The sequence below is a fragment of the Orycteropus afer genome, unplaced genomic scaffold (genome assembly GCF_000298275.1).
Source record: "Orycteropus afer afer isolate SDZICR_OR568_19922 unplaced genomic scaffold, OryAfe1.0 scaffold00290, whole genome shotgun sequence".
NCBI classification, from domain to species: domain Eukaryota; kingdom Metazoa; phylum Chordata; class Mammalia; order Tubulidentata; family Orycteropodidae; genus Orycteropus; species Orycteropus afer.
Genome location: NW_006921877.1, coordinates 474,930 through 502,020, shown reverse-complemented (window position 1 = coordinate 502,020; position 27,091 = coordinate 474,930). Strand labels below are relative to the sequence as shown.

General features: G+C 37.8%; 1 protein-coding gene across 1 annotated transcript in view; it reads right to left on the bottom strand.

Annotated features, from left to right (window-relative positions):
* The window catches only part of FLG2 (filaggrin family member 2), an 86,881-nt gene that overhangs the window by 3,846 nt on the left and 55,944 nt on the right, over positions 1-27,091 (bottom strand). The window contains exons 5-7 of the mRNA XM_042782313.1: positions 2,813-2,972; positions 1,404-1,557; positions 144-1,154 (exon numbers count right to left, since the gene is read on the bottom strand). Coding sequence (XP_042638247.1) covers positions 144-1,154; positions 1,404-1,557; positions 2,813-2,972 — 1,325 coding nt within the window. The remainder of the gene's footprint in view (positions 1-143; positions 1,155-1,403; positions 1,558-2,812; positions 2,973-27,091) is intronic.

Below are 27,091 nucleotides of genomic sequence, written 5' to 3'. Positions count from 1 at the left end.
AGCATCAGCGTGTGTATGGGTGGGTACCTGTGCATGCTGTGAGCCTGAGTGCCTTGAGGTATCTCTCGATTGTCCATGCACGGATCTGTGATGTTCTCCCACACTGGATGCAGGCCTTCCTCGGCTTGATGGTACTTGTCTACCTGAATCTTCTGATTGACCTTCACTATCGCTTGCCTGACTTACACTGGTTTCTGGATGTCTTCTGCTGTGGGATTCAGATGATGGTTGTCTATGTGCAGACACTGAGTGTCTGGAGCTGTCTCCAGACTGCTCGTGGGGGGCTCCTTGCCTCTCTCTTCTCCTGACTTCTGATTGTCCTTGGGTAGCATCATTGTGTGTATGGGTGGGTACCTGTCCACGCTGTGAGCCTGACTGCCTAGAGCTGTCTCCTGACTGTCCATGCATAAATCCATGTTGTTCTCTCACACTGGACCCAGGGCTTCCTTGGCTTGATGCTGCTTGTCCAATGGAATGTTCAGATTGTCCTTCACTATCACTGTCCTGACTTACACTGGGTTCCCGATGTCTTCTACTGTCAGATCCAGATGAGGTTTTTCCATGTGCGGGCTTTGCACTTCTGGAGGTGTCTCTAAATTGCTCATGGTGCACACTTCGTCCCTCTGTTGTTCTCGTTGCTGATGTTCCTTGGGTAGCATCAGCATGTGTATTTGATTCCTGTCCTTGCTGTGAGCCTGATTGCCTATTACTTTCTTCTTGCTGCCCATGGGTGGATCTTTGTTTTTCTGCCAAGTTGGACATAAACCTTCCTCGGTTTGATGCTCTTTGTTTTCCTGAATCTTCCAATTGTTCTCCGCTATCACTTGCCTGTGTCACACTGACTTCATCATGTCTATTTGTCCTGGATCCTGCTGTTGACCGTCCGTGTACAGGTGCTGAATCTGTAGAGTGTTCTGATGAATCTGCTTGGCGATCATCCTTTTTCCCTCTTCTGCTTGATCTATACTGTTCATGAGTGGATGTATCCGTTTGATTAGACCCCAAATGCCTAGAGATGTCTACAGACTCTTCATGTGTTGATCCTTGTTTTCCTCTCATGGTAGAATCCACACCTGGTGTCTTGTTTTCGTTTATACTTGAAATGTGTCTTTTTTCTTCTAGATCAGTAGAAGTTGATGTGTTGTTGTGTTTTCCTGTATGGTGGTGTTGTTTATTTCCACTTTTCACATTGTGACCACATGGAGATGAATTATGTCTTCTTTCTTTTGTTTTGGAGGTAGATCTATGTTTCTTTTTATCTGTTCTCACAGGACTCCTTTTCCCTTTTCGTCCATCTCTTCTTGATAAGCTGGATCCCCTTCTTTCTTCCTCTTCCTCTTCTTCCTCCTCTTTTTCAGCTTCTTCATTTTGATTTTTGTGAGCATGCTTTTTGTGCTTTTGACCCGATGCTCGCAAGTTCTGTCTTTTCATAGAATCGTAGTATGCTTGAGCCAACTTGAATACCATCAGGAAAAACTCAGCAAAGTCCACTTTCTGGTTGTGGTCTATATCCAGCACATGCATGAAGACATCAGCAGTATCTGGATCGTCTGGGTTCTGTATACAGGGAGACATAAAGGGAACACTGATGTGACTGGCTCATTTCCTCAGGTAAATAACTGAAAATGAATTGTGGCAATGTGAATCCCTGGTATTGAAAGGTGTAATTCAATCAGTGTGAGAGTTTAGTTTGTGTGTCAACTTGACTTGGCCTGGTTGAGTGGCTGGGCAGCTGGATGTAGTATCCCCCATGGTGAGACTGGTAATCAACTCCATGGTGGAATCTACTGTGAGCAGCTGAGTACCTGGCTTAGGGATGTGGTCTGCTTCCTGTATATAAGGAGAAGCCTTGGGAATGGTCTCTAGCTTGTGGCATGCTTGAACTCTGCATGTAGCCATGTCATAGTTCAGCAGCCTGCCATGCTCTGCCCAGCTTAGGACTTTCAGTGGACTTAAATTAATGGCCTGCCATGTGGTTTGGTAACATCAGGACTGTGCCTTTTTACTTGTCAATCTTGGGCTTGTCAGTCTCAGCAGCCAGCAGCTGTCTGAGTAAAGAAAAGCCTCTAGCTTCAGTGGGCCGGGAGCAGGAGGCAGAGCTGAAGCCCAAGATTCAGATGCTTTCACACAGCCCCTAGAGCCTGGCACCTTGAAGTCGGACTTAAAGCTTCCAGACTGTAAGAGGGTAAACTCCTGTTTGTTCAGGCCATCCCATTTGTGGCATATTCTTGACAGAACAGCACTAGGTAACCAAAACAGTCAGTATGTGATTAATATATATTAATTTTGTTAATCTTGTTTAACCTATTTTTACCAGGTAGGTAAATATAGGAACTTAGCAAAACAAAAAGTATTGAAGGCTTGTATGCTATTTGCATAGAGTTGTTATGAGTCAGAACTGACTCAATGACAGTTGGTTTGGTACAGATTTTATAGTGTAAGTGCCTCTTTTTCTTTCTTGAAATATCAGTATTTTCTATAATTTACAATTGAGTTATCTTTTAAATATACTTTCTTAACTATCTTGAGATGGGTAAGAATATTATGAAGAACTAAGTATTTGTGTTCATTTATTTTTCTGCAAATATTTACATTGTTTTTCTTCCAGAGTAAATTTTGTTTGTGTGAATGTGTGCATAAGTGTGTGTGTTTGTATAAAAGGGAAGAGAACAAATTCTACCTGTTTTGGAACAAGATTCACTCTATTCCTATTGCAAAAGAAAAAAATTCACAAAGAGTTCACAATAATCTTCGTTCAGGTTATTGATGAAGAGCAGAAGTGCTATATACCATTTTGGCAAGTAGCTATTACCTTCAGGATTGGCCGAAACTCTGTTTCCAGAAGTTCCTTCAGCTCTTTTTTGCTCAGTGTTTCATTTTCCTTATCTTTACTTGAATATTGATGGAAAAGGTCAATGATGGCAATGATATTTTCCAGTAGAGTAGACATCTTTTGGAAAATATATGTGAACCTAAAAAGGAGAAATAAAAATGATCTTGTATTTTTTTTTAATTCTAGACTTTTCATAAGGAAATTTTACATTTTTTAACCCACATCTTCTAAATAGTTCAACTTAAATAAAGGAAAGTGGCTATTAAAAACTTCTCTCTAGTATCTACATAGTGAATAAATCAGTATAGAATTTGACTGAATTACTAAACTTGCCTGTTTCTTGGTCTTGAAGCCATCCACAGCAGAGTTTGAGTTGGCTCACATTCCTTAGTATGTTCTAGGTAAGATCATCCCTCTTGCTGACCTCACTATTACTCATAGTAGGATTTGATAAATATTAATAATCAGAAATAGGAAAACTTACTTATGCTAATTTGCTAAAAATAATTTCTTTTAAAGCTAATTTTATAAATGATCAATTTGTTGAGTGATAGTTCTTTAAAAGATAGTTTGCTAAATAACCAAGACACCCAATGAAAATTCAGTTTACTTATATTTTTTAAAGAATTTAATAAATTTTGCAATATTCTTAATAGATAAAACAGTTTTAATAACTTTTTAAAATTATAAAATTATATTTATTGACTGGTTTTCATATTATCATTCAAGGAATAGCATCTCAAAAACTCTCCCTTAAATCAACATTCTGTTTTCCACCAGGATGCCCCCCTATATCTTACTGTCCTAATTAACTGTTTCCCTTTACAGCCAAGATTCTTGGAAGAGTTTTTGGTGCTTTTTTTCCTTAAAATGTTTACGTCACACATTCTTGTTAATCCACCTCTCTCAATTTTCTGTCTTTACCATACAACTAAAACTGCATTGTGTCAAATTATCTACTATCTCCAAGATGCTGAATGCAATGGTCAATTCTCCATCATTGTCATTGTACTTAACTTCTTGGTAGTGTGCAGTAGAGTTACCCATTTTCTACCCTTGAAACCTTTTTGTTTCTTGGATCTTATGATACAGAACTGTCCTGATAGTCCTCTTAGGTCTTGGCCGCTCCCTCTCGTAATTCATTGCTAACTTCTCTTCTGCTCAGTCTCTAAAGGATGGAGAAGACTATGGCTGTGTCCTGGATCTTCTTTTTTACATCTATGTACTTTTCTTAGACAATCTAAACACAACACAACTGAATCCCTTGGCTTCAGATGCCATCTCTCTGGTGACTTCTAAATTTATCTTTCCAGTCCTGATCATAAGATTTAAACTCATTTGCTCACTCTTCCATTCATTTAAGAGTTAGGCACTCTTTTATGCTCTGAGGATACAGTAGAGATCAAGATCGATAAGGTGCCTATTCTTAAGGGGACAATAAGCAAAGAAATAAATAAAACAGACATGATAAATGATATATGTAGAATTAAAACAACAGTGTTGTGATATACAGTGCCTGAAGTACTTTAGGTTGATCATGGAAGGCTTTATGGTTTTAGTATTTTAGAAGAAATACTAAAAAGATGATGCTAGTTGGAAGCATAGAAAGGCAGGAAAAAATTAAAGAACAATTAAAAAGGTAAATGTGTTGGAGAATTTAAATAGATATTGACTACATAAAACAACAACAACATCTTTTGGGATTTAAGTGGATAGAATTAAAATGCATAACAATACCAGATAGTACTTGACAGGGTAAATGGAATTCAAGTATTGTAGGATACTTGAATTGTCAGGTACTGGTTAATGTACTTTTTATAATGTTGTTGTTGTTGTTGTGTAAGTCAAGAATGCTGCTTGCATGTAATCTCCAGGATAACTATGAAAAGAATAGTAAAAGAATGTATAACTAATAAGTTAATACTGAAGAAATTTAGGGAGCTCTGATGGCATAGTGCCTAAGGCATTTGACTGCTAACCAGAAGGCTGGAGGTTCAAACCCACTAGCCACTCCTCAGAAAGAAGGTTGGGCAATCTACTTCTGTAGTGATACTGCCTCAGAAACCGAAGGAGGGGTCGCTATGAGTCAGATCCGACTCGATGGCAGTGAGGTTTTTTTTGTTTTGGTTTTGGGGGAATTTAGTGACAGATATGTAACTATTCCAAGATAGGCAAGAAAAGAAAGAGAAATATAGAACAGATGGGATAATAGAACCCAATAGTGATATGGTAAATTTAGGCCAAATACTTCAGTAATAACATAGAATATAAATGGGCTAAATACTCTAATTAAAAGGCAGAGATTGTCAGACTGTGTTTATGAAAAAGCCTAACTACATACTACATATAAAAGATATGCATTTAACGTGATCAGAATGGTTGAAGGATAAAAGGATGAAAAAAAATATATGCCACTAAACACTAAAAAATCCTGGTGTTGCCATATTAATATGTGATAGAGTAGACTATAAGGTAAGAAGCGTTACTAGAGGGATACTTCATAACAATAAAAGTGATTTCACCAAGAAGATATAATAAAAGATCTGAATTGCTGTGCACTTAATAACATAGCCTCAAAATACAAAAATGGACAGAATTTTAAGGAGAAATAAACAAATATACAATCATAGTGGGAGATTTTTAACAATTTCTCTCAGTAACTGATATAGCATGTAAGAAAAAAAATATCTGCAAGAATATAGAAAATTTCCTCAAAATAATTAACAAAAGCATTAATTAGCTGTGGTAGTTAAGGTTGTGTGTCAACTTGACTGGGCCTGGTTGAATGGCTGGGCAACTGGATGTAGTTATTCCCTGTGATGAGACTGGCAGTCAACTCCATGGTGGGATCTACTCTACAAGCAGCTGAGTAGCTGCTTTAGGGATGTGGTCTGCTTTCATATATAAGACACAGCTTTGGGAATGGTCTCTAGTTTATGGTGTGCTGGAACCCCGCATGTGGCCGAGTCGTTGTTCAGCAGCCTGCCATGCTCTGCGGACCTTAGGACCTTCAATGGATTGAATCAATGGCCTGCTGTGTTGTTTGGTAACATTGGAACTGTGACTTTTCACTTGTTGACCTTGGGCTTTTCAGCCTCAGCAGCCAGTAACTTGTCTGAAAAGAAAAGCCTCCAGCTTCAGTGGACTGGGAGCATGAAACAGAGCTGAAGCCCAAGGTTGAGGGGCTTTCACCCAGCCCTTAGAGCCTGGCACTTTGAACTCAGACTTCTAGCCTCCAAAACTGTAAGAGAATAAACTCCTGTTTGTTAAAGCTATCCCATTAGTGATATTTTCTGTTTAGAGCAGCACAGAGGTATTCCTAACAACTGCAGAATACACTTCCTTTTCAAATGCATATGAAACATTTAAAATTAACCATATGCTGGATTACAAAGCAAGTATCTACGTATTTTAAAGGATTGAAATCATACAGAGTTTACTCTCTACAATAGAGAAATTAAGCTAGAATTCAATAATGGAAAAATAATTAGAAAATTCCTTAAATGTTTAGAAATTAATGAATAACTTATAAACAACCAATAGATTAAAAAATAAGTCACAATGGATATTAGAAAATATTTTGAAGTAAATGAATATGAAAAGCAAAACTATGGGACACATTAATTCCATACCCAGTAGGAAATGTATAATTTAAATGTACATATTAAAAAAGAGGAAAGGATGAAAAATCAATAACCTAAAGGTCTGTCTCAAGAAATTTGTTAAAGAACAATAAACTAAGCCCAAAGAAAGTAGAATGAAGAGGTAATAAAGATAAAAGCTGAAATGAATAAAATAGAAAACAAAGTTAGAGGATCAACAAGGCCAGGATTTAGTCTTTGAAAATCTAACAAAATTGATATGTACTGCAAGATTAATTACAAAGAGCAAAGGCATAAATAGCCAATATCAAGGAAGTAAAAGTTATATTGTTACAGATTTTACAGACATTAGAAAGATAACAAGAGCATAGGATAAAAAACTTTATATCAATCAACTTGAAAATTTAGATGAAATAGACTTATTTCTAGAAAGCATATTTACTAAAACTGAATCAACAAGAAATAGAAAATTTAAGTAGTCCTATATTTACTAAGGAGCTCTGGTAGCATAGTGGTTAAGGCGCTTGACTGCTAACCAGAAGGCTGGCAGTTCAAACCCACCAGCCACCCCTCAGAAGGAAGGTTGGGCAATCTACTTCCGTAGTAATACCACCTCAGAAACCCAAGGAGGGGTCGCTATGGGTTGGGTCTGAGTCGATGGCACATAACAACAACAACAACAACAAATATTTACTAAATAAATCAAATCTTAAAACATTTCCAGTGGCATAAAAACTGCAGGTCAGTTGGCTTCACTAGTGAATTCTATTCATTGTCTGAAAAAAAAAAAAAAATAACCCTAATGATGTTACACAGATTGCTTCAGAGAACTGGAATAGAAGAGACACTCATTTCATGAATCCAGCATAACCTTGATACCATAACTTGACAAGAATATGAAAAGAAACAGAATTTTCATGACAATTTCTTTCATGAATATAGATGCAGAAACCTAAAAGAAAATGCTAGCAGACTGAATCTAGCATTGTGTAGAAAGAATATACATCCTGCTTAAGTGAATTTTATTCCAGAAATTCAAGTTTGGCTTAACATTTGAATATCAACAAATTTTTAACAACAGAATAAAGGAGATAAACTATATGGACCTCTCAATAGATGCAACCAAATAAACAAAAACCCAACTGATAAAATCTAACATTAATTCATGATTTATAAATAAAATATATCAATTATACCTATCAAAATGTTATAATAAACACCACACTTAATGGTGAAATGCTGGAAGTTTTCATGCTTAAATTTGGAAATGAGATCAGTATGCTTGCTATCATCCTATTCAACATTGTACTGGAGGTCCTAGCCAGAGCAACAAATTAAGAAAAAGAATTAAAGATCTGACAGAATAATTGGAGAGGAAGTAATAAAACTGCCATTACTCACAGAATAATGTGATATTTTTAATGTAGAAAATCCAAAAGGAGGTACAGCTAAACTATTAGAATAAATAAAATTAACAATGTTGCTGGTTATAAGATCAATATACAAAAGTCAATTGTATTTCTATATGATAGCAATAAACAATTAGAAAATGAAGTAAGAAAGGATGTTATTTACAAAACCATAAAAAGTTAAGAAATTCTTAGGAATAAATCTAGTTAAAGACATGAGCAATCTATACACAGAAAATGACAAATGTTACCAAGGCAAAGAAGGTTTAAATAAACAGAGGAACATGCCTTGTTCAGGGACTGGAAGGCTCAATATTGTTAAGATGTCAGTTCTCTCTAAATGCATTTATAGAATCAATAAAATTCCACTCAAAATACCAACTTTTTTTTTTAAAGTAAAGGTTGATAAACTGATTTCTAAAATTTATAGGAAAATATAGAGAGCTATGATTAGCCAAGACATTCTTGAAGGAGATAAAGTTGCAGGATATACCAGATATCAAGATATATTTTAAGGGAAGATAGCATGGCATTGATACAAGGCTAAGCAAATGGAACAAAGAAAGATAATAGTCCAAAATCAGATCTATTTCACTATGGACATTTGATTTATGGCAAAGGTGGTAGTTCAGATCAACAGGGAAAGGATAGTCTTTTGAATAAATGATATGAGCTAAATTGGATTTCCGTTTAGAAACAAACAAACAAAACATTAACTCCCAGATAGATTTTATGTGTAAAATATAATAGAAGATAACATAAAAGACTATCCTCATGGTCTTGGGATAGGGAAATATTACTTGAATAGAATTTAAAAAAATGCTAATTATAAAGCATAAGATTGTTGAATGGGATTACATTAAAAGTAGGAATGTCCGGTCGTTCAAAGACACCATTAAAGGAGAGAAGAACAAGGAACAGAATGGAAGAATATAACAACACAAAGAGCTCTACCCTGAATATTAAAACAACTACAAGTCAATATGGAAAAAAAAAAAAAAAACAGACAAACCAATAGAAAAATTGGCAGAGACCACAACAACTTACTGAAAAGAAAATAGCTGGTAAGCATACTAAAATGTACTCTACTTTGGTAATCATGAGGAAGATGTAAATTAAATGAGACCACAACACACCCACCAAAATGACTTAAAAAAAAAAAAAAGGAGTGGGGGAAACAACCTCCACTACACACACACACACACAGACACACACACAAACCCTGATAATACCAAATATTGGTGAGAATGTGGAAAAGCTAGATTGCTCATAGATTGCTGGTAGGAGCGTAAACTCTCAGAAGCACTTTGGAAAATTGTTTGGCAGTAGTTAAGACCCTGTACTCAGAATTGACTTGATGGCAAAAGATTTGGTTTTTTGGTTTGGTTTAATTGACTCTCAGGAATAGTTCCAACAGAAAGTCATGCATGTATGTAACCAAAAGTCAGGTCCAAAAACGTTGATGGCCCCATTATTTATAATACCTCCTAAAAGGTAGGCAAACCACATACTTACCGATAGAAAAGTAGACAGGTAAATTGTGGTATAGTCATATAATGTAATAAAGATGGGAACCTGGACTAGAGTGGTAGTGGTGAAAAGGGAGAAAAGTAGATGAAGTCTGCATGGTTTGTAGGTAGACTTGACTGGACCTGGTGATGACTCCCATGTGTGGTATAGAAGAAACAGGAGTCATGGACAACTAGATTTTGATTTGAGCAAACAGCTACTTCTCATCATTTCCATTATTTCCATCATCTCTTATCTAAACTACTGCAATCTATTTTCCTACTTCAACTCTTGCTTTCCTATAAATTTATTTTCTGCATAGCAGCCCAGAGTGACCTTTTAACAACATACATTACAGTTTTATGTTATTCCCCTGCTTCATATCCTCTCATGCACTTAAAATAATGTACATACTCTACTGTGGTCCTCTTTACATGATCTATCCTTGTCTGAGGAACTCTGATGGTGTAGTGGATAAGGCATTTGACTGCTAACGGGCGGGTCAGCAGTTCAAACTCACTAGCTGCTCCATGGAAGGAAGACTGGATGATCTTCTTCCATAAACATTTGTAGCCTCAGAAACCCAATGGGAGTCACTATCAGTCTAGTTCTCTGACATTACCGTACCGCGGTTCCTCTGGTTTCTTTTTGTTCTTTGCAACAAGCTTGTTCCTGCTTTAGGGTCTTACCCTTTGCCTCAGCTGATTTCTTGTAATTTAAATCTGAGCTCAAAAGATATTTCCCCAGAGAGGTCTTCCCTAGCCATCCAATCTAAAGTACTCCCCTTTTCCCATCATTTATTTTACTGCAATAATTCTTTTCCTTCTCACTATCTCAAATCATCTTATTCATTTGTTTATTGTTCACTGATGATGTCCCTCCCCCATATTAAATGTCCATTTCTAAGAATATGGAGTATATGTTCTTCACTGCTGCATAACCAGAGTCAAGAGCAGTACTTGGCAAATGGAGTAGTTAATTATATTTGTTGAATGAATGAATAAATGGGCAGTCCAACAATACAAAGAGTATTGAATAGCCTCATAGAAAGCAAATCTATACCTTCATTTTCCTTTTACATAAATATGAACTTTTAGTAACAGTGCCACTAAAAAAAAAAAAAAATAGAAAGAAAGAAAGAGAAGAAAAAACCCGAAACATCCAGAACTTATTGCCTTAGACTACGCATTCTGATTTCCACCTTGCTTAACACCAATCAGGCAAAGTTAGGTGAATTCTCTCTCCCTTACCTTGTTCACCAGAAGAGCAAGTAGAATGTAGCCTGAAGGAGCTTGCCGGGTGCTGAAGTCTGGGATAATGGCCCTTTTATAGCACCAGGTAAATGGTCCATCCAGGGAGGAGCCGCTGTCTGTGGGATGGTCTGATTCATTACTAACCAAACCCAGATCCACCCCACATCTCCACCTGTGTTTCTCAGGTGACATGTGTTTACTTCCCAGCTTCCTCACGTACTCAGCTGTACTTGTATTATCCTGATCCTTGTCTCTAGAAGGGTAGAATAGACATTTATAAAACACTAGGAAAACATTACAAGCATTTATCTTCATGTCCCTTTCTACCTATGAATTTCATCTCTGCATACTGAGAGAACTTATCAGTGAGATTCATGTTGATCTTCTGGAAATTATGATGACTAGAGAAAAGATAAGCAAATTTAATTTTAATTTTTCCAAAGAGTGAATGAATGTGAGCTCTTTGTGTTAGAAGCAGTGTTCACTAGGAGCTAGCATGAACTTAATATTAGGCAAAGTCATTTTTTTTCAAGCTTATTACATTGGGATATCAGAAATATGTTCCACATACTTTTCCTTCTTAAACTGTAGGTTTTCTCATTCACTCCAGTAAATATGCTCCCTCTTGATTTCAGAACCATTATGTTAAACAGACTACATCTCCATTTGTATGGTCTCTAGTTAGTTCAGTCAATAATGTGTAAAACTGACCTGATTATTGTGCCCTTTATCAAAATGTACTACCTTCCAGAAGTCCAGATATTGGTTAATGACATCCCTATCCCTAAATGTCTCAAGCTGGACAGTCATTTTTCATTTTTCCCTCTCCTTTACTTTTTATGTTCATATCATATCAGTTCTACTAGACTTACACCCTTTATGTAGTTCTCCTCTCCATTCCCAGTGCTGTAATTTTAGTTATCAACATCACCATCTTTCACCTGGATGTTCATAGGAACTAGCCCCTCTCTTTACCACCAGACTGCCAGATTCACCTTCCAATTTTATAATGTCATTCCCTGCTTAAAGACATCTGCTGGCTCCTCCTTGCCTGAAGAATAAATTTCAAATTTCTTTACTTGACATACAAACTTCTTCACAATGGACATGAATCTCTATCTATCTAGTTGCCTCTCTTGACACCTGTATTTTGTGGAAAAGTCATCCTAGCTATTCTCATTCTGTAGATGATACGTAAGTGCTTCATCACTTCAAAATCTCTACATAATATCCTTACTACTTGGGGGGCCCCTCAACTTTAACTTCTCTTCATCTTTTAAGACCCTCCTGAAACATCAACTCCATGAAGAAGCCTTCTCTGACATCTCTAGACAGATCACTGTTTCCTCTTGTGTTCTCTCACACACATCTGGTTTTGTAGCACTAGGCATATTTGATTTTAATCAATTATTTATATGTCTGTATCCGCCCAGGATTGTGTGTCCCTTCTCACCCTGACATTGGCTCTGAATTATCTCTTGTGTTCTTGGTTCCTATAACAGTACCTGGGACATTGGTATGTAGGTAGTATAAGGAGGTAGCTTATATTGTTTTTAAGGCAATGAAATATGCTCACGTTTAAAAACTTTGTTTAATATTCTTATTCCTAACCTTATTTAACCATCAATCCCTTCCTTTGTGGAACATTAATTAACATTCACAGAACACAGTTCTCCCTTTTCTTCTTGGATTTATTCTGTCTTTGTGCCAGTAGTCCTTGTGTTTTTGTCTCTCTTTTACCATGCTGTAATAGTAATCTATAGTGCATGTTCATTTTGTGCCAAGAATGTGCTAAGATTTTGCATGTATTACTTCTAATCCTCAGGACAACCCTGTGAGGTCATGGTTATTATCCTTATTTTCAGAGATGAGGGAACTGATAAGTGATAGGGTGATAGGGTGCTAAAGGTCATTGAGCAAATAAGTTACAGAACTAGGATTCAAACCCAGGTCATCTGACTCCCAACACCCACGTTATTTCCACTGTACCACTTGCTCTGGGTATGAATTTTTCCCCTTTTTTGGGTTAGCTTTATTTATACTTTTAATGTTTTAAACAGTGGTTTCTCTCAGTGTACCCCAAGTCCTGGATGAACTTAACTGTGGAAATCAGTGCAGGGAATCAGAAAGACTGGATATGGGGTATGAGTGAGCTGTGGAGGGTAGAGTCCATAAAGTGGCAAGGTTGAAGAAGTCTGTGATTTGGTCTTTTAATGGCCAGAACACCCAAACCTGGCAGCTTCATATCAAGATGAAGGACAGTCTCTAGTAGTCTGCTTCAGAAATATGCTGTGATCATTACATTTTATTGTACCTTGGAAGAAAATTGGGCAGATGGCAAACATTTTTAAGATAAGCTGAGGATCCAAGAAGATTTGGACATGTCACAATGATTTAAATGTCAACAAATCTAACTGACTTAGGTCCTAAATTAAACTTCACAAGGATGAGGTAGAAGATAAGAGTAAAAGAAGGTTGTGATGGTAGCCATATGATCCAGTAGCCAAAAGAGGTAATGCTATTTTAAGCTGCATTAAAAAGTACAATAACTAAAACAAAATAAGTGGTGACATTCTGGACCAGATTATTTCTGATAAATAATCTTCCTGATCCTTGTCTCCAGAAAGATAGACTAGACATATATAAGAAACTGAAATCAAATTTATGGTAGGAAAATATCACAAACATCGATCTTTATTTCCCTTTCTGTCTATGAATTTCATCTCAGATTGTTTGCCAGATTATTTCTGGAGCTTTTTGTTAAATTCTGATGACCACTTTTCAAATGGGCTATGGACAACTTATAATATGTTCTGAGTAAAGTAAGTAGGGTGACTGGCTAGATGGTTGGTAAATGGATACAAGACATAATACTGTCTTCAAATATATGAGTGGCTGTTACATAGAAGAGGGATTATACTTGGGCTGTATTATTGCAAGGTAGGTGGAACTCAAGGATCCCTGATTACACAGTTGTTAAGTGCTTGACTGCTAACTAAAAAAGTGAGCAGTTCAAAGCCACCACCCACTGGTAGAAAAGATCTAGTGATCTGTTCCCATAAAGATTACAGTCTAGGGGGATTAAACCCTATGGGGCAGTTCTACCCTGTCCTGTAGGGTTGCTTTGCATTGGAATAGACTTTATGGCACATGACTAAAACAACAGGTAGAACTCAGATAAATGGATAGAAATTATAGGGAAGTATATCTTGCCTTTGTATAAAGGAGAGCTTTTTAACACTCAGAATTATTCGATTATTCTTTTTGGAGTGAGTTCCCATAATTTCCTAGAGAATTTTGAACTGGATTAGACTCTGATAATCAACTAGTCCCTCATCCTCATGTGGTAGTTGAAGATTAAGAGTTTCAATGTTGTATCACTGATAAATTAAAAAGTCAAGACTCAGGTCTCCAACTTAGGATTTTTTACTTCAAATCCTCTTTCCATTGTATTGTTGTTGTTGTTGTGATCTTGTTAGGTATTGTTGAGTTGGTTCCAACTCAGAGCAACCCTATATACAATGAACAAAACACTGCCCATTCTTGCGTCATCCTCACAGTCATTACTGCGGTTGAGCCATTGTCACAGGCACTGTGTCAATCCATCTCACTGAAGATCTGCCCCTTTTTTTGCTGATCCTGTACTTTATCAAGCATGATGTCCTTCTCCATTTTATTAGTTTGCATCAATTACTGGAGGTGAACATGAAATAGGGATATTTTGGAGGGGAGTTAAATAGAAGTATTTGGGGTAGATGTCTGATCAATCTCCCATTCAACCTGAGAGCAATGGTTTCATGATTCAAGTAAATTTCTTTGCCTGATTCCATTCAGATCAGCTCAGATGGCTATTTCTTCAATGCAATTTAGTAACTGCAGGGGTAACACCAAAAAAAAAAAAAAAAGAAACAACCAAACTCACTGCCGTTGTGTTGATCCCGACTCATAATGACCCCTTCTTGGGTTTCCGAGGTGGTAACTCTGCAGAAGTAGATTGGCCAGTCTTCCTTCCAAGGAGTGGCTGGTGGGTTTGAACCACAATTCCACTTATGGTATGGACAAGAGGATAGCACTTGGCTCTCGATGCCCCAGTTCCCACTGACAGAGCTGATCCTACTTCCATTCTGGCTTTTTACCTTTATAATCTCAAAGGATTTTTTTCCCTATGGCTTTAAAATAACTGGCCATGAGATAACAAACTATGTGATGTGGGGCTTCTTCTCTGTCCCCAGAAAGACCTTACTTTTCATCTCATTGTTACCAGACAATGCATTGGACTGTAATGACCTAATGTGGCTGCTAGGATTTGTGAAAGGGTGAATGAAAACTCCCCCAAAGGCAGGAGTTATTGACAAATCATAAATTATAGGATTTCAATTACAATCATTCAGTGAACTGTCCCTCCCTTTTTCTATGCAATGAATGGAAAGGCATTATGTCACCATATCGCCCCTGGCTGCTGATGTGGGTCAGGTTGTCACTATTCAAGGGAGCAGCCCTTTGAGATGTGTGACTGAGGCTGTAGGAGTGAAGGGGGGTTGGAATTTGTGGTTAAATGATTTCCTACAGGAGCTTTAGTCATCTCCTGGGGAGGTGCTGTTTTGGGTTGGAATTTTTCCAGGTTGAATATTTTCTTGGATTTCTTGACATAGTTGAGGCTGATATTCCTGCTTAGCTTTACAGTGGTGGAGCTGTATCTGGTAAGAACACCTTTACTAACAGCTTCTATCAGCCAGGACAATGGTGAAAGAAATTAATGCTGATCCAGGCAAATTTTCCAAGTGCCTTCAGTGCTCTCAGACTCTGCTTTCTTCAGTGCCTTTATCTCTGTGTTGTATGCGTGTGTGTGTGTATGTGTGTGTGAGAGAGAGAGAGAGAGGAGAGTGACAGAGAGACCAAGAGAGACATAGGAAGAGACAGAGAGAAAGAGAGAAGTAATATCCTAGGGAGAATGAGAGTAAGAGAGAGAATGAACTTTTTCCAGACAAACATATATATTGGCATGTATTTTAGGCTAATCTGGATTGCCTCTCAGTTTTTTACATGTCTAATATGTTTATCCCCAGGTAACTCACTGAAGTTTCACTGAGGTATGGAGAAGAGGAAACCAGAAATGAACAGCAAGGTTGGAAACTGAGAATAGAATTGAAGCAAGCTTGTGGCAGAAGGGGTGTGTGTGTGTGTATAACTCATGTTGTTTCAGCTACTTCAGTTGCAGAAGTTACTGAAAATACACACATACACACAATGTGAGAGAAAGAGAAACAGAGAGAACAATGATGAAGGACAAGGCTTTTGAAAAGTGGAGAAATATTTTCCAGGAAGTGCTTATATTGATAAGATATTCTTTCTTCAAAAGTCATGGTGGTTTACACAGAGAGGAGGTAATCACAGGGAAAAAGTGGGAAGAGAGTTGTTACATTAAAGGGATTGTAATCAATGTCATGAAATAAAATGTGTATGAACTGTTGTATGGAAAATGAATTTGCCCTGTATACTTGCACCCAAATCACAATAAAAAGTAAATTAAATAAATAAAAGCTTATGAGTGGCCATCTAAGTTTCAACTATTGGTCTCTCCACATCTGGAGCAAAGAATAGTGAAAAAAATATAAGATGCATGGGATCAATTACTCCAAAGGACTAGTGGACCATGCGGACCTCAGTCTCCATGACCCTGAGACCAGGAAAACTAGATGATCCCCAGGTACCACTACAACTCCTCTGAAAGGGATCACCTTAGAAGGTCCTGGATAGAGGGGGAGAGAAATGTGGAACAAAAGTCAAAATTATAGAAAAGGCTAAGTTTACTGGTTGGATAGAGGCTGGTGAAACCCCCAAGACTATGACCCTTAGTCACCTTCAATCCTGGAACTGAACTCAACCTCATGTCTCAACTTTCAGCCAAACAATAGACGTGGTCTACAAAGTGAACACTGGGGAGGTATGCATTCCTTAGAACAATGAACCATATGAGATCAAAAGGGCAGCATATGGCTAAGTACAAACTTCAGAAGGCAGGAAGAGTTAAGAAGGAGGAATAGAAACAACAGACACTGGGAGGAAGTGGTATTGAGTGGATTGCCAATCAATGATAAGAAACAAAATGTGTAGGAATTGCTAAATGGAAAGCTGATTTGCTCTGTAAACTTCCATCCAAATCACAATAAAATGTTAAAAATAAATCATACAATGAAAAAAAAAAAATCATGGTGGTTTATTGAACACCTTAAGCACAATTGTGGAGACAGCTAGGGGGACTCTAGGGTATGAAGGGAATTGCATCTATGCAGGAACTGTGTCATATGAAACTTTTCTCTGACAATTAAGGACAAAAGTAAGAAAGAAAAAGTAATCTAAGTAATAATAGACAAACTCTGATCACCTCATGTAAAAGGGGAAAATCCCTCAATAAGTTAACTTTTGAATGGTTATGAACAGAGAGATTGTGAGATATTTAGTGACCATATCAGCAAAGACTAGTATCAACAAAAATGAACCAGTCGCTATTCCATGTCCCATAGAAGGAAGGGTTGATGACAGAATGATGTAGCATCAAGGTACTGGAAGAAAAAAAAAAAAAAAACAGGAGTAAACCAGGACATTTTTAACCATGTTGTTGTTGTTGTTGTTATGTGCCATCGAGTCAGACCTGACTCATAGCGACCCCTCCTTCAGTTTCCAAGGCAGTATCACTACGGAAGTAGATTGCCTCATCTTCCTTCTGAGGAGTGACTGGTGGGTTTGAACCGCCAGCCTTCTGGTTAGCAGTCAAGTGCCTTAGGCACTACGCTACCAGAGCTCCTTATTTTTAACCATAGGCTTCACTAATGTCATCTGTTCAGGCATGGTCTACCATGTTGTTGTTGTTGTTATATACCGTTGAGTCGGACCCAACTCATAGCAACGCCTCCTTGGGTTTCTGAGGTGGTATCACTACGGAAGCAGATTTCCCAACCTTCCTTCTGAGGAGAGGTTGGTGGGTTTGAACCACCAGCCTTCTGGTTAGCAGTCAAGTGCCTTAGGCACTACGTCACCAGAGCTCTTGGTTCTGCATAGGCCAGTAATTACAGAAGAATGTAGAAGATTGGAAAGGGCTGGAACTTGAAATATGATCTCAGTTCCTGTTCTCACTTGCTGTCTTCATAGATAAGGATATTATAGATGAAAAGATGAATTGATAGATGAATGGATCAATGGATAAATATATAGTAGGTAACAACTACAACAAAAGCAGTCCAATTGGTTTTGAGTTGATTCTGACTCATGGTGACCCTATGTTGCAGAGTAGAATTGTGCTCCAAATCTGTGACCTTTTAGAATTGCTCTGAGTGGACTTGAACCATGAACCTTTTGGTTAGTAAAAATTATCTGCAGGTGAATAAGGTAAGTTCAGATGAAGAGATAGGTCACAGTGTTCAAGGGTCATTCATTCATTCAACAGGCATTCGTTTCCTGCCTACTACTTACCAGTCACCATGTTTGTCACAGGACTACAAATGAAGAAGACATGCTCTCTGTCCTCAAAGAGTTCATAAACTAATTAAGAAATCAGATGTATAAACAATGTGATATGTGTTATAATAAAGGTATTTACAAACTAGTATGGAAAGACAGATGAAGAAACAACTCAATCTCTTTTAGAGAGGTCAAGAGGGGGTGATATTTGAGCTGAGCTTTAAAGAATGCACTTATTTGATTATGTGGGAAAGACTAATGAGAGACAGACCTGGAAGGCGTTGAAAGCCATGTTAAATGATATGGACATTATAGTGTTTGCAGTGGGTAGCACCTGAAAGATTTTTAATTAGAAAAGTGATGGGATCAGATTTTTTGTTCAATAAAAATAACTACTAGGAGTATGGTTGGTGGATTGAATTGAATACAGACAAAGATTCAGTTTGGAGGCAATGTAAATAAAAGCAGGAAGAAATATTGGGATCTCAAACTAAGGTATTGGCAGTGGGATTGGAGAGGAGAAACATTTGAGAAGTGATTTTGACAATGCAGTGGATGTGAGGGGTGATGGGAGGATGAAGAGGTGAGAGTCTTGGCAAACAGCTGGTGTTGGGTGGGTTAGGTAGGGGCAATCCAGATAAGGCGGAACCTGACAGGTGGACAGAGCTCAATGATGGAGAGGCCAGGAACAGGAGATCTGAATGGGCAGGTAGTGGGGAGTTTGTATTCATATCTGTCATATAAGGTAGCAGAACTTTAGACACTGGATTCATCTTCAAGGGTAAGATTTTAATTTTGGAAGTAGGGGAGACTGAAAAACAAGGAAGTGTTCCTGTTATGTGATGCTCAAGGGCAAGGAACCAGGCAGAGACCTTGTTATCATAAGTGAGGGGGATCAAAATCAGATTAGCAGCCCAGGGAACCTGATGCTGATTCTGAGCTTTAGGGAATTTCCATCTTGCTGAAGGTCAGTATTTATTCTGGGTGGTGGGAACCCTGATTAACCTCCAGTACCTGTAGACTTCTCTATCTACTCTGCATCTACTTTTTTCTAACTTGGACCTTTGCCCCCTCTTGCAAGCATCTTGGTAACTTATCCATCATAGTCTACCACCTACACGCTGTAGACTAGGCAGATGTTTGATTGATAATCCCCATGATTATCAGTGTAGCTCAGCACCAGACTTGGACTAACCACACCTCTCTCACTCAGGTGTAGTCAGGGGAAGGCCCAGAATAGTATAGGTGGCTTAGCTGTGGAAACAGAGCTAGTCTCAGAGTCTGGGAATTGGATGGTTCCAGATGGTGAACATCAGAGCCACTCTGAAGTTATACTACCATATTATTTACAATTTATTACCTATAGCTAGAATTAAAAAAAAAAAAAAAAAATCATTTAGTACTCTAAACCACCACACAACCAGAAGAATCACTGAACCTCAAGACTCCAAAGTCCTTAAAGTATGACTTTATGACACTATGTTCTTTTTTTGTTGTTGTTAATTTCATGGATTCCTACACTAATTATGATCTTATTAAGGTTCATATGGACTCTTGCCCTACCAGCATTTCAACTCTTTTTTTTAAATCAAGATTCCCGAAAGTACGACCTGATTTTTCTAAGTTTCTTAGAACATTCATTATGGGGGATTTTTCTTATCTAAACACCTGGGCAGCTTGAGGCAGAGAGTCCCTCAGAGTTATATCAGACAACTTTTTATGGCACTCCACAATAGTGACTGTCAAAGTCATGTGTCAGTCTGGAGCCCAAGACTTTTGTCTCCGGTTTTTATCAAGGTGACTGCCCTACTGGGGCAGTCTTTGAGAGGCTGAGGTAGTTTTTATCCTCATTTTTTGTTTAAGCATTGAAACCCATATTTCCCCAGAATCCATCTCTTCACTCCATTCTATGATTTTTCTAATAAAGCCATCAGTTACTCTTGCAAATTATAATCTAGAAGCATTCCATACATACTTATGCTTAAAGTAACTCACAGAAAACTATTTACTATTCTTTTCACAATGTAGATTTAGTATTCCTCAACTAATTATTTTGTTTTCCTCATGAAATTCCTAATTATAAGGACATTTTTAGATGAGGCACATGAAATGATTGAACTCATCATTGGTGACAACATTGGTGTGCTAATTAGTGGCAAGATCACAAAATACCATGGTATGATTTTGAGAGCACAGGCTATAGATAGGTTATTGACTTCTGACTATCCTCCACTTACCAGTTGTGTGACTTTGAGCAAATTTCTTAACCTCCTGAGTCTGTTTCCTCATCTTTAAAGTGAGGATAATAATAAGTATTTTGCATGATTGCTGAGGATATTAAATGAATTACATGTCAATTGTCTCACACTTTGGCTGGCATTATAGTAGGTGTTCAATAAATGGTAGTTATTAGTATTGCTTAATTAAGAGTCTTACAAAATTGATAACAAATGAGGCACTATTACTTTGATCAAGCATGCATGCATGTGGGTTTCCACTAGGAGAAAAGAGATAATATACATCCTTCTCTTTGTCAGGGACTTATTTGAGAGTTAAACTCCTCTCCCTGAGATTATGAAAGTTATTTAAGGTCTTTTAGGTACAGTTTGATCTGTTAGATTCCTTTATTTACTTTAGGAGATCAAGGAGAAGATTTTCATCTGTTTTAGGAAAACTGTAACTTCAGGGAAATAGAGAGTGATGAATGTGATATTACAAGAATTTGGTGAAAATTATTCTAGTTATATTTAGTGTTTGTTTCTCCTGTGTTCAATCCATCTTCTTCTGGAAATAGTCTCCAGTTTTTGTTTGGGAATCCACCCACTGTACATTCCTATTCCATTGTGGCCAATTTGAAGGCCCCAACCTTTGACTTTAAGGGTGAAGCATGTTGCTTGGATATTGGTGGGAAGGTATGAGTAGGCATGTGACCTGGACTTTCTAAGGCAAAGTGAGTCTCAAGACTCTTGTTGGAACTATCAAAAACATATCATACTCCACTTCTACTCCACAGTCCCACCCCACCTCAACTCTGAGATGTGAACCTGGAAGGATGTAGGCTGAGCTGCTGCAGTCATCTTGCAACTACATGTCAAAAGTTTGTCTGATATTTGTATGTGCTGTGAGAATGTCCAGGTGTATAATAGAGCAGAGTATAGTAGGGGTAAGGTTGTGGTGGCTTCTTGGCCACAGCCAGCTACCCTGAGGGAGTGAGTAGTTGGACCTGTGGGCTCAGAACCTTGGTCATAGGGGACATCAAGCTCAACTGGCATAACATACTACACAAAAACATTGTTCTACAGACTACTTTGGTGAGTAGTGACTGGGATCTTAAAAGCTTGTAAGCGGCCATCTAGATGCAATGATGGGTCTCTCCTCACCCAGAACAAAGAATGAAGAAGACCAAAGACACATGGAAACAATTAGTCCAAGGGACTGGTAGACCATGAGATCCTCAACCTATATGACCATGAGACGAGAAGAACTAGATGGTCCCCGGCTACCACTGTCAACCACTCAGAAAGGGATCAGTGCAAGAGATAGACTGGGAGAACAATGTGGAACAAAACTCAGAATCATTAAAAAAAAAAAAAACAGGTTTGCTGGTCTGATAAAGCCTGGTGAGACTCCTGAGACTATGGCCCCTAGCCACCCTGCAGATCTGGAATTGAACTCATTCCTGTGACTTTCAGCCAAACAGTAGACAGGGATATGGGGGGAACAGTTACATCAGGTAGATGCACTACCTGGAGCAGTCAGTCATGGGAGAGCAGAAGAGCAGTGTTTGCAAAGGGAGATGGCTTAGGGGGTGGGAGTGCATGAGAGGGAAGGACACAGGGAAGAGGTAACTAGGGAGGAAGTAGTAAGAGAGCTGTTACATTGTGGGGAATTATAGTTAATGTCATAAGATAAAATGCATATGAACTGAAAATGAATTTGCTCTGTAAACTTTCAGCCAAATCACAATAATAAGAAAAAGAAATAGTTTGTCTGAAAATGAATACTGATACATTCTGTAACATGTATATCTCTTGAAAATATTATGCTAAATTAAAGAAGCCAGTCACAAAGGACCACGTATTATGGGATTCCACTCATATGAAATGTCCCAAATGGGCAAATCTACAAAGCACAGAGACAAAGAATAGACTGTAGTTGCCTAGGTTGGGGGAAAAGGGAGGGAAGACTGGGGGATTATTGCTAAAGAATATAGAGATTCATTTTGGGATGATGAAAAGATTGCAAAAATTGATTGTGGATTGTGACAATGATTGTACAACTTTGCTAATATAAAGCCATTGAAGTGTACCCTTTATAATTTTTTTAGGAATTGTTGTAGTTGTTATGTGCTGTTGTGTCGGCCCTGACCTCGTAGCAACCCCTCCTTGGGTTTCCGAGGCACTATCACTACAGAAGTAGATTGCCCCATCTTCCTTCCGAGGAGTGGCTGGTGGGTTTGAACGCCAGCCTTCTAGTTAGCAGTCAAGTGCCTTAGGCACTACGCTACCAGCGGTCCCATTTTAAGTATGTTTATTCTATACTCAAGGTCTTGATTGATGGCTTGACTGGGTAGAGAATTCTGGGTTGAAAATTATGTTTATGCAAATAATTGAAATCTCTCTGTCCTTGAGGCTCTTCCACTCCCAATGCTGTGCCCAATAGGATCGTTTCCATCCAGTGTACTGAGCCCCTTAATTCTTCAATGTTGTGTTGAACTATGTACTTTAAATGGGTGGATTATATGATATGTTTATTATATCTCAATAAAGCTACTACCAAAAAAAAAAAAAAAAGTTTGTCTGAAAATGGAGTCAACATGAAGAAAACAGAACTGAGAGATCGAGAGACTCACCATCCCTGATGACATCCTTTGAGCTACAGATTGAATGATGTGTGCTAATCCATTGAGCTCTGGTAGTATAGTGCCAAGGCATTTGACTACTAACCAGAAGGCTGGTAGTTCAGACCCACCAGCCACTCCGCGGAGGGAAAGTTGCGCAATCTACTTCCATAGAGATACTGCCTCAGAAACCCACGGAGGGGTCTCTATGAGCCAGGTTGGACTTGATGGCAGTGAGTTTGATTTGGTTTTGGAATCCATTCCAAGACTATTCAATTACATGAACCAAGAAACTCACCTTTTTCCTTAATAAAATTTGAGCTGAGTCTTTCTATTACTTCAAGTGGAAGTAGAACTAAGTGATATAATTACTATTTGCTTTTTAGTATTCTCCGCATTTATTATAAATATTAAAAAAATATAGTAAGATAACCAAGGACATGTTAAGGAAAGGGTGGTTATAGGGAAAAGGGAGGAGGAGGAATAAATTAAGTCTCACACTCCAATAATTTCCTGCCTTCCCTTTTCCTCCAAATTTCAGGATGAACCAGTATCCATCATATTATACTTTTTTAGATAAATTCGTTTGGGGAAATGGTCAGGGCCCTGTCTGAGGATGTTGTAGGCCTGTTCCTAGGAAGTTCTTGGGAAAGAGGAGTGTGTGTCTGTGGCCCCAGTCCTACTCAAGACTGGAAACCACCTGACAGTTTGAGTCTGGCTGTGTGTGTGTAATTTAATTTCCCCTTGTCTTTTTTCCTTTTCCCTTCTGAAGTCAGAGATCCAGAGCCCATTTGTTTCTGTTCTTGTTGCATGATGTGGAGTTTATTCTGACTCATAGCAACCCCACATGACAGAGTAGTAATGCCCCATAAGGTTTCCTAGGCTTTACAGAAGCAGAATGCCAGGTCTTTTCTCCAATAGAGTGGCTGGTGGGTTCCAATCTCCAACCTTCCAGTTGGCAGCCAAGTGCTTAACCATTTTGCATCACCATTCTCTTCTATCTTTCTCCTTGTCTAAGAATGTTCTCCTCTCCTTCTTGTAGACAGTTCTGTGATCTTGCAAAACTAATCATTCCAAGACTTTGGCTGCAAGAATTTTGTTGACTTAAGACCATCAGAAACCAGGACACCAAGGTCTTTTTTTTTAAAAAAAAAACAAAAAACAAAAAACTTTTTATTGTGATTTGGATGAAACTTCACAGAGCAAATTAGCTTTCCAGTCAACAGTTCATACACATTTTGTTTTGTGATATTGATGGCAGTCCCCACAATGTAACAGTTCTCTTCCACTTCCTCCCTGTTGTTACCTTTTCCTCGTGTCCTTTTTTCCTATGCATTTCTGCCCTGTGAGCTTTTTCCCTGTGCAAATACTGCCCTTCTGATGAGGTTTGGGGAGCTCTGGTGGGGTAGTGCCTAAGGCATTTGATTTCTAACCAGAAGGCTGGCAGTTCAAACCCACCAGCCACTCCTCAGAAGGAAGGTTGGGCAATCTACTTCCTTAGAGATACCGCCTCGGCAACAAGGAGGGGTTGCTATGAGTCAGAATCGACTCGAAGGCAGTGCATTTGATGAGGTTTGAGTGCATCATGTTTCTCACTTCATGGCAGATACCTTCTCATTATTTGCCTACATAGGCTCTTCTTTGGAATGTTTCATTGATTGATTTACTTTTATTCCCATTATTCATTCCCATTTTTCTGTACCTCCTTTCACCAGGCAATCATTCTAATGAGTTTACTGTGCATCTTTTTATTTGTATGGGTATTTGTAAAATATACATTGTTACTTTGGGTACATGTATTTTATTTTATTGAGCTCTGGTAGCATAGTGGCTAAGGCACTTGACTGCTAACCAGAAGGCTGGCGTTCAAACCCACCAGCCACTCCTTGGAAGGAAGATGGGAATTCCATAGTGATACTGCCTCAGAAACCCAAGGAGGGGTTGCTATGAGTCGGGTCCAACTCGATGGCACATAACAACAACAACAACTTTATATGATGAATCTCATGCTATTTCTTAATTATTTTTACTTAGCATCAGTGTTGCCATGTATATATCTACTCCATTGTTTTACATCTACTCGGTTATCTATTCACACACCCAGTAATAGACACTTGGTTGCCTCTAATTCTTCACCACTATAAATAATGTATAAATAAATGTTCTCTTATATGTTCATTATGGATCTCTAAGAGATGTGTTTTTGGGGTCCTAAACTCTGAAAAAGAATTGCTGGGTGATAGAGGATGTATACTTGATTTGACTAAATAGAGCCAAATTGCTCTTTAGAATGGCTGTCTCACTTTGCATGCCTACCACAGATGCATGAGGTTTCTTAAACTCATAACCCTACCAAAAACCTAGCATTTTCCAGTTTTATAATTTTTCTATGCATTTCACAATTAGTTTAATTTATGTTTCTCTAGTTAATACTGAGTTTGAGTATCTCTACACATATTTCTAAGCCATCTCGATTATCTATTTTGTAAATAACCTGTTCAAATACTTTGCCCATTTTTCTGTTAATTTGCTTGACTTGAAAGAGTTCCTTCTGTATTCTAGATATCAGTTTCTTCTTAGTTTTAGACATTGCAGATATACTCTCCCAATCTGTCATCTGTTAACTTTGTTCATGCTACCCTTCACTGAACAGAAATCTTTAATTATGGTGTAATAAAAACGATCACTATTTTTGTCTTATGATGTATGCATGTGAAATTCTGTTTCTAATGTTCTTTCTTGTCTCCTATATTCTATTTACTTTTTTTGTTTTAACTTTCATTTTAAGATTTTTTTATTCCATTGAGTCCACCTTTGTATGTGGTTTTAGATAGAGATCCAGTTTCATTTTTATCTATAGAATGAGTTGGCTTTGCATTTCCATCTATTAACACAATATATATTTTTCCTATTGATACTGATGTGTGGTGCCCTTATTATAGTATATTAAGTTCCCATATAAACATATTTATTATATCCCATATTTCTCTAAGTTCTATATCATATTATAAGGAGCTCTGGTGGCATAGTGGGTAAGGCATTTGGCTGTTAACCAGAAGGTCAGCAGTTCAAACCCCCTTAACTGCTCCCTGGGAGGAAGATGAGGTAATCTATTTACATAAAGATTTACAGCCTTGGAAACCCAATGAGGGTTGGCATGAGTCGGAATCAACTTGATGGCAGTGGGTTTATTACATTGTACTGATGTATTTGTGGTTACAACAATATGTTGTTGTTAGGCGCCATCATGTTGGTTCTGACTCATAGTGACTCTGTGTACAACAGAAAGAAACACTGCTTCATTTTCCAGCTTCTTGGATTATTTGCTCAGCATACAGATTTAAGAGTGTGGTGAAAGGATATAGCCCAGACACATTCTTTTCGTGATTTTAAGCCATGCAATATCCCCTTGTTCTGATTGAATGACTGCTTCTTGGTCCATGTACAGGTTCTGTATGAGTACAATTAAGTGTTCTGGAATTCCCATTGTTCACAGTGTTATCCAAGACACTGTTTTATTACTATATCTGTGTAGCATGTTTTAATATCTAGGAGAGAAGTTCCCCTCTTTGTTCTTCTTTTGAAATGTTGACTTACATATTCATGGGCCTTTATTCTTCCATAAAAATTTCATATTACAGTATCAACTTTCTCAAAAAAAGCAACAGAAAATTTTTAGGAAATTGTAATTATATTGAGTTTATAGGTTAATTTGGTAGTTTAGCTGGGGATAAACTGACATATTTACAATATGAAGTCATTCCAACCAAAAATGGATGTCTCTTCATTTATTCACATCACCTTCTATGTCCTTTATTAGAGTGTGAAGTTTTCTCTATGTAGGTGTCATGTATTGTCATTAACTCCTAGTTATTTTTTGTTTTTGGTAGTACTCTGAATGATGTCTTACTTTTTTCCTTGAGTGGTTTTTTTTTTTTTTTTTTTTAATCAAGTATTGGAATTTTTTGAAGGCTTTTCACCATTTATGGAGACAATCATATATATTAATATTGTATACCATATTATTATGGATCTTGGCTCAAGGCAAAGAATACCAGAAAGATGTTTACTTGTGTTTTATTGACTATGCAAAGGATTTTGATTGTGTGGATCATGACAAATTATGGATAACATTGAGAAGAATGGGAATTCCCGAGTACTTGATTGTACTCATGAGGAATCTGTAC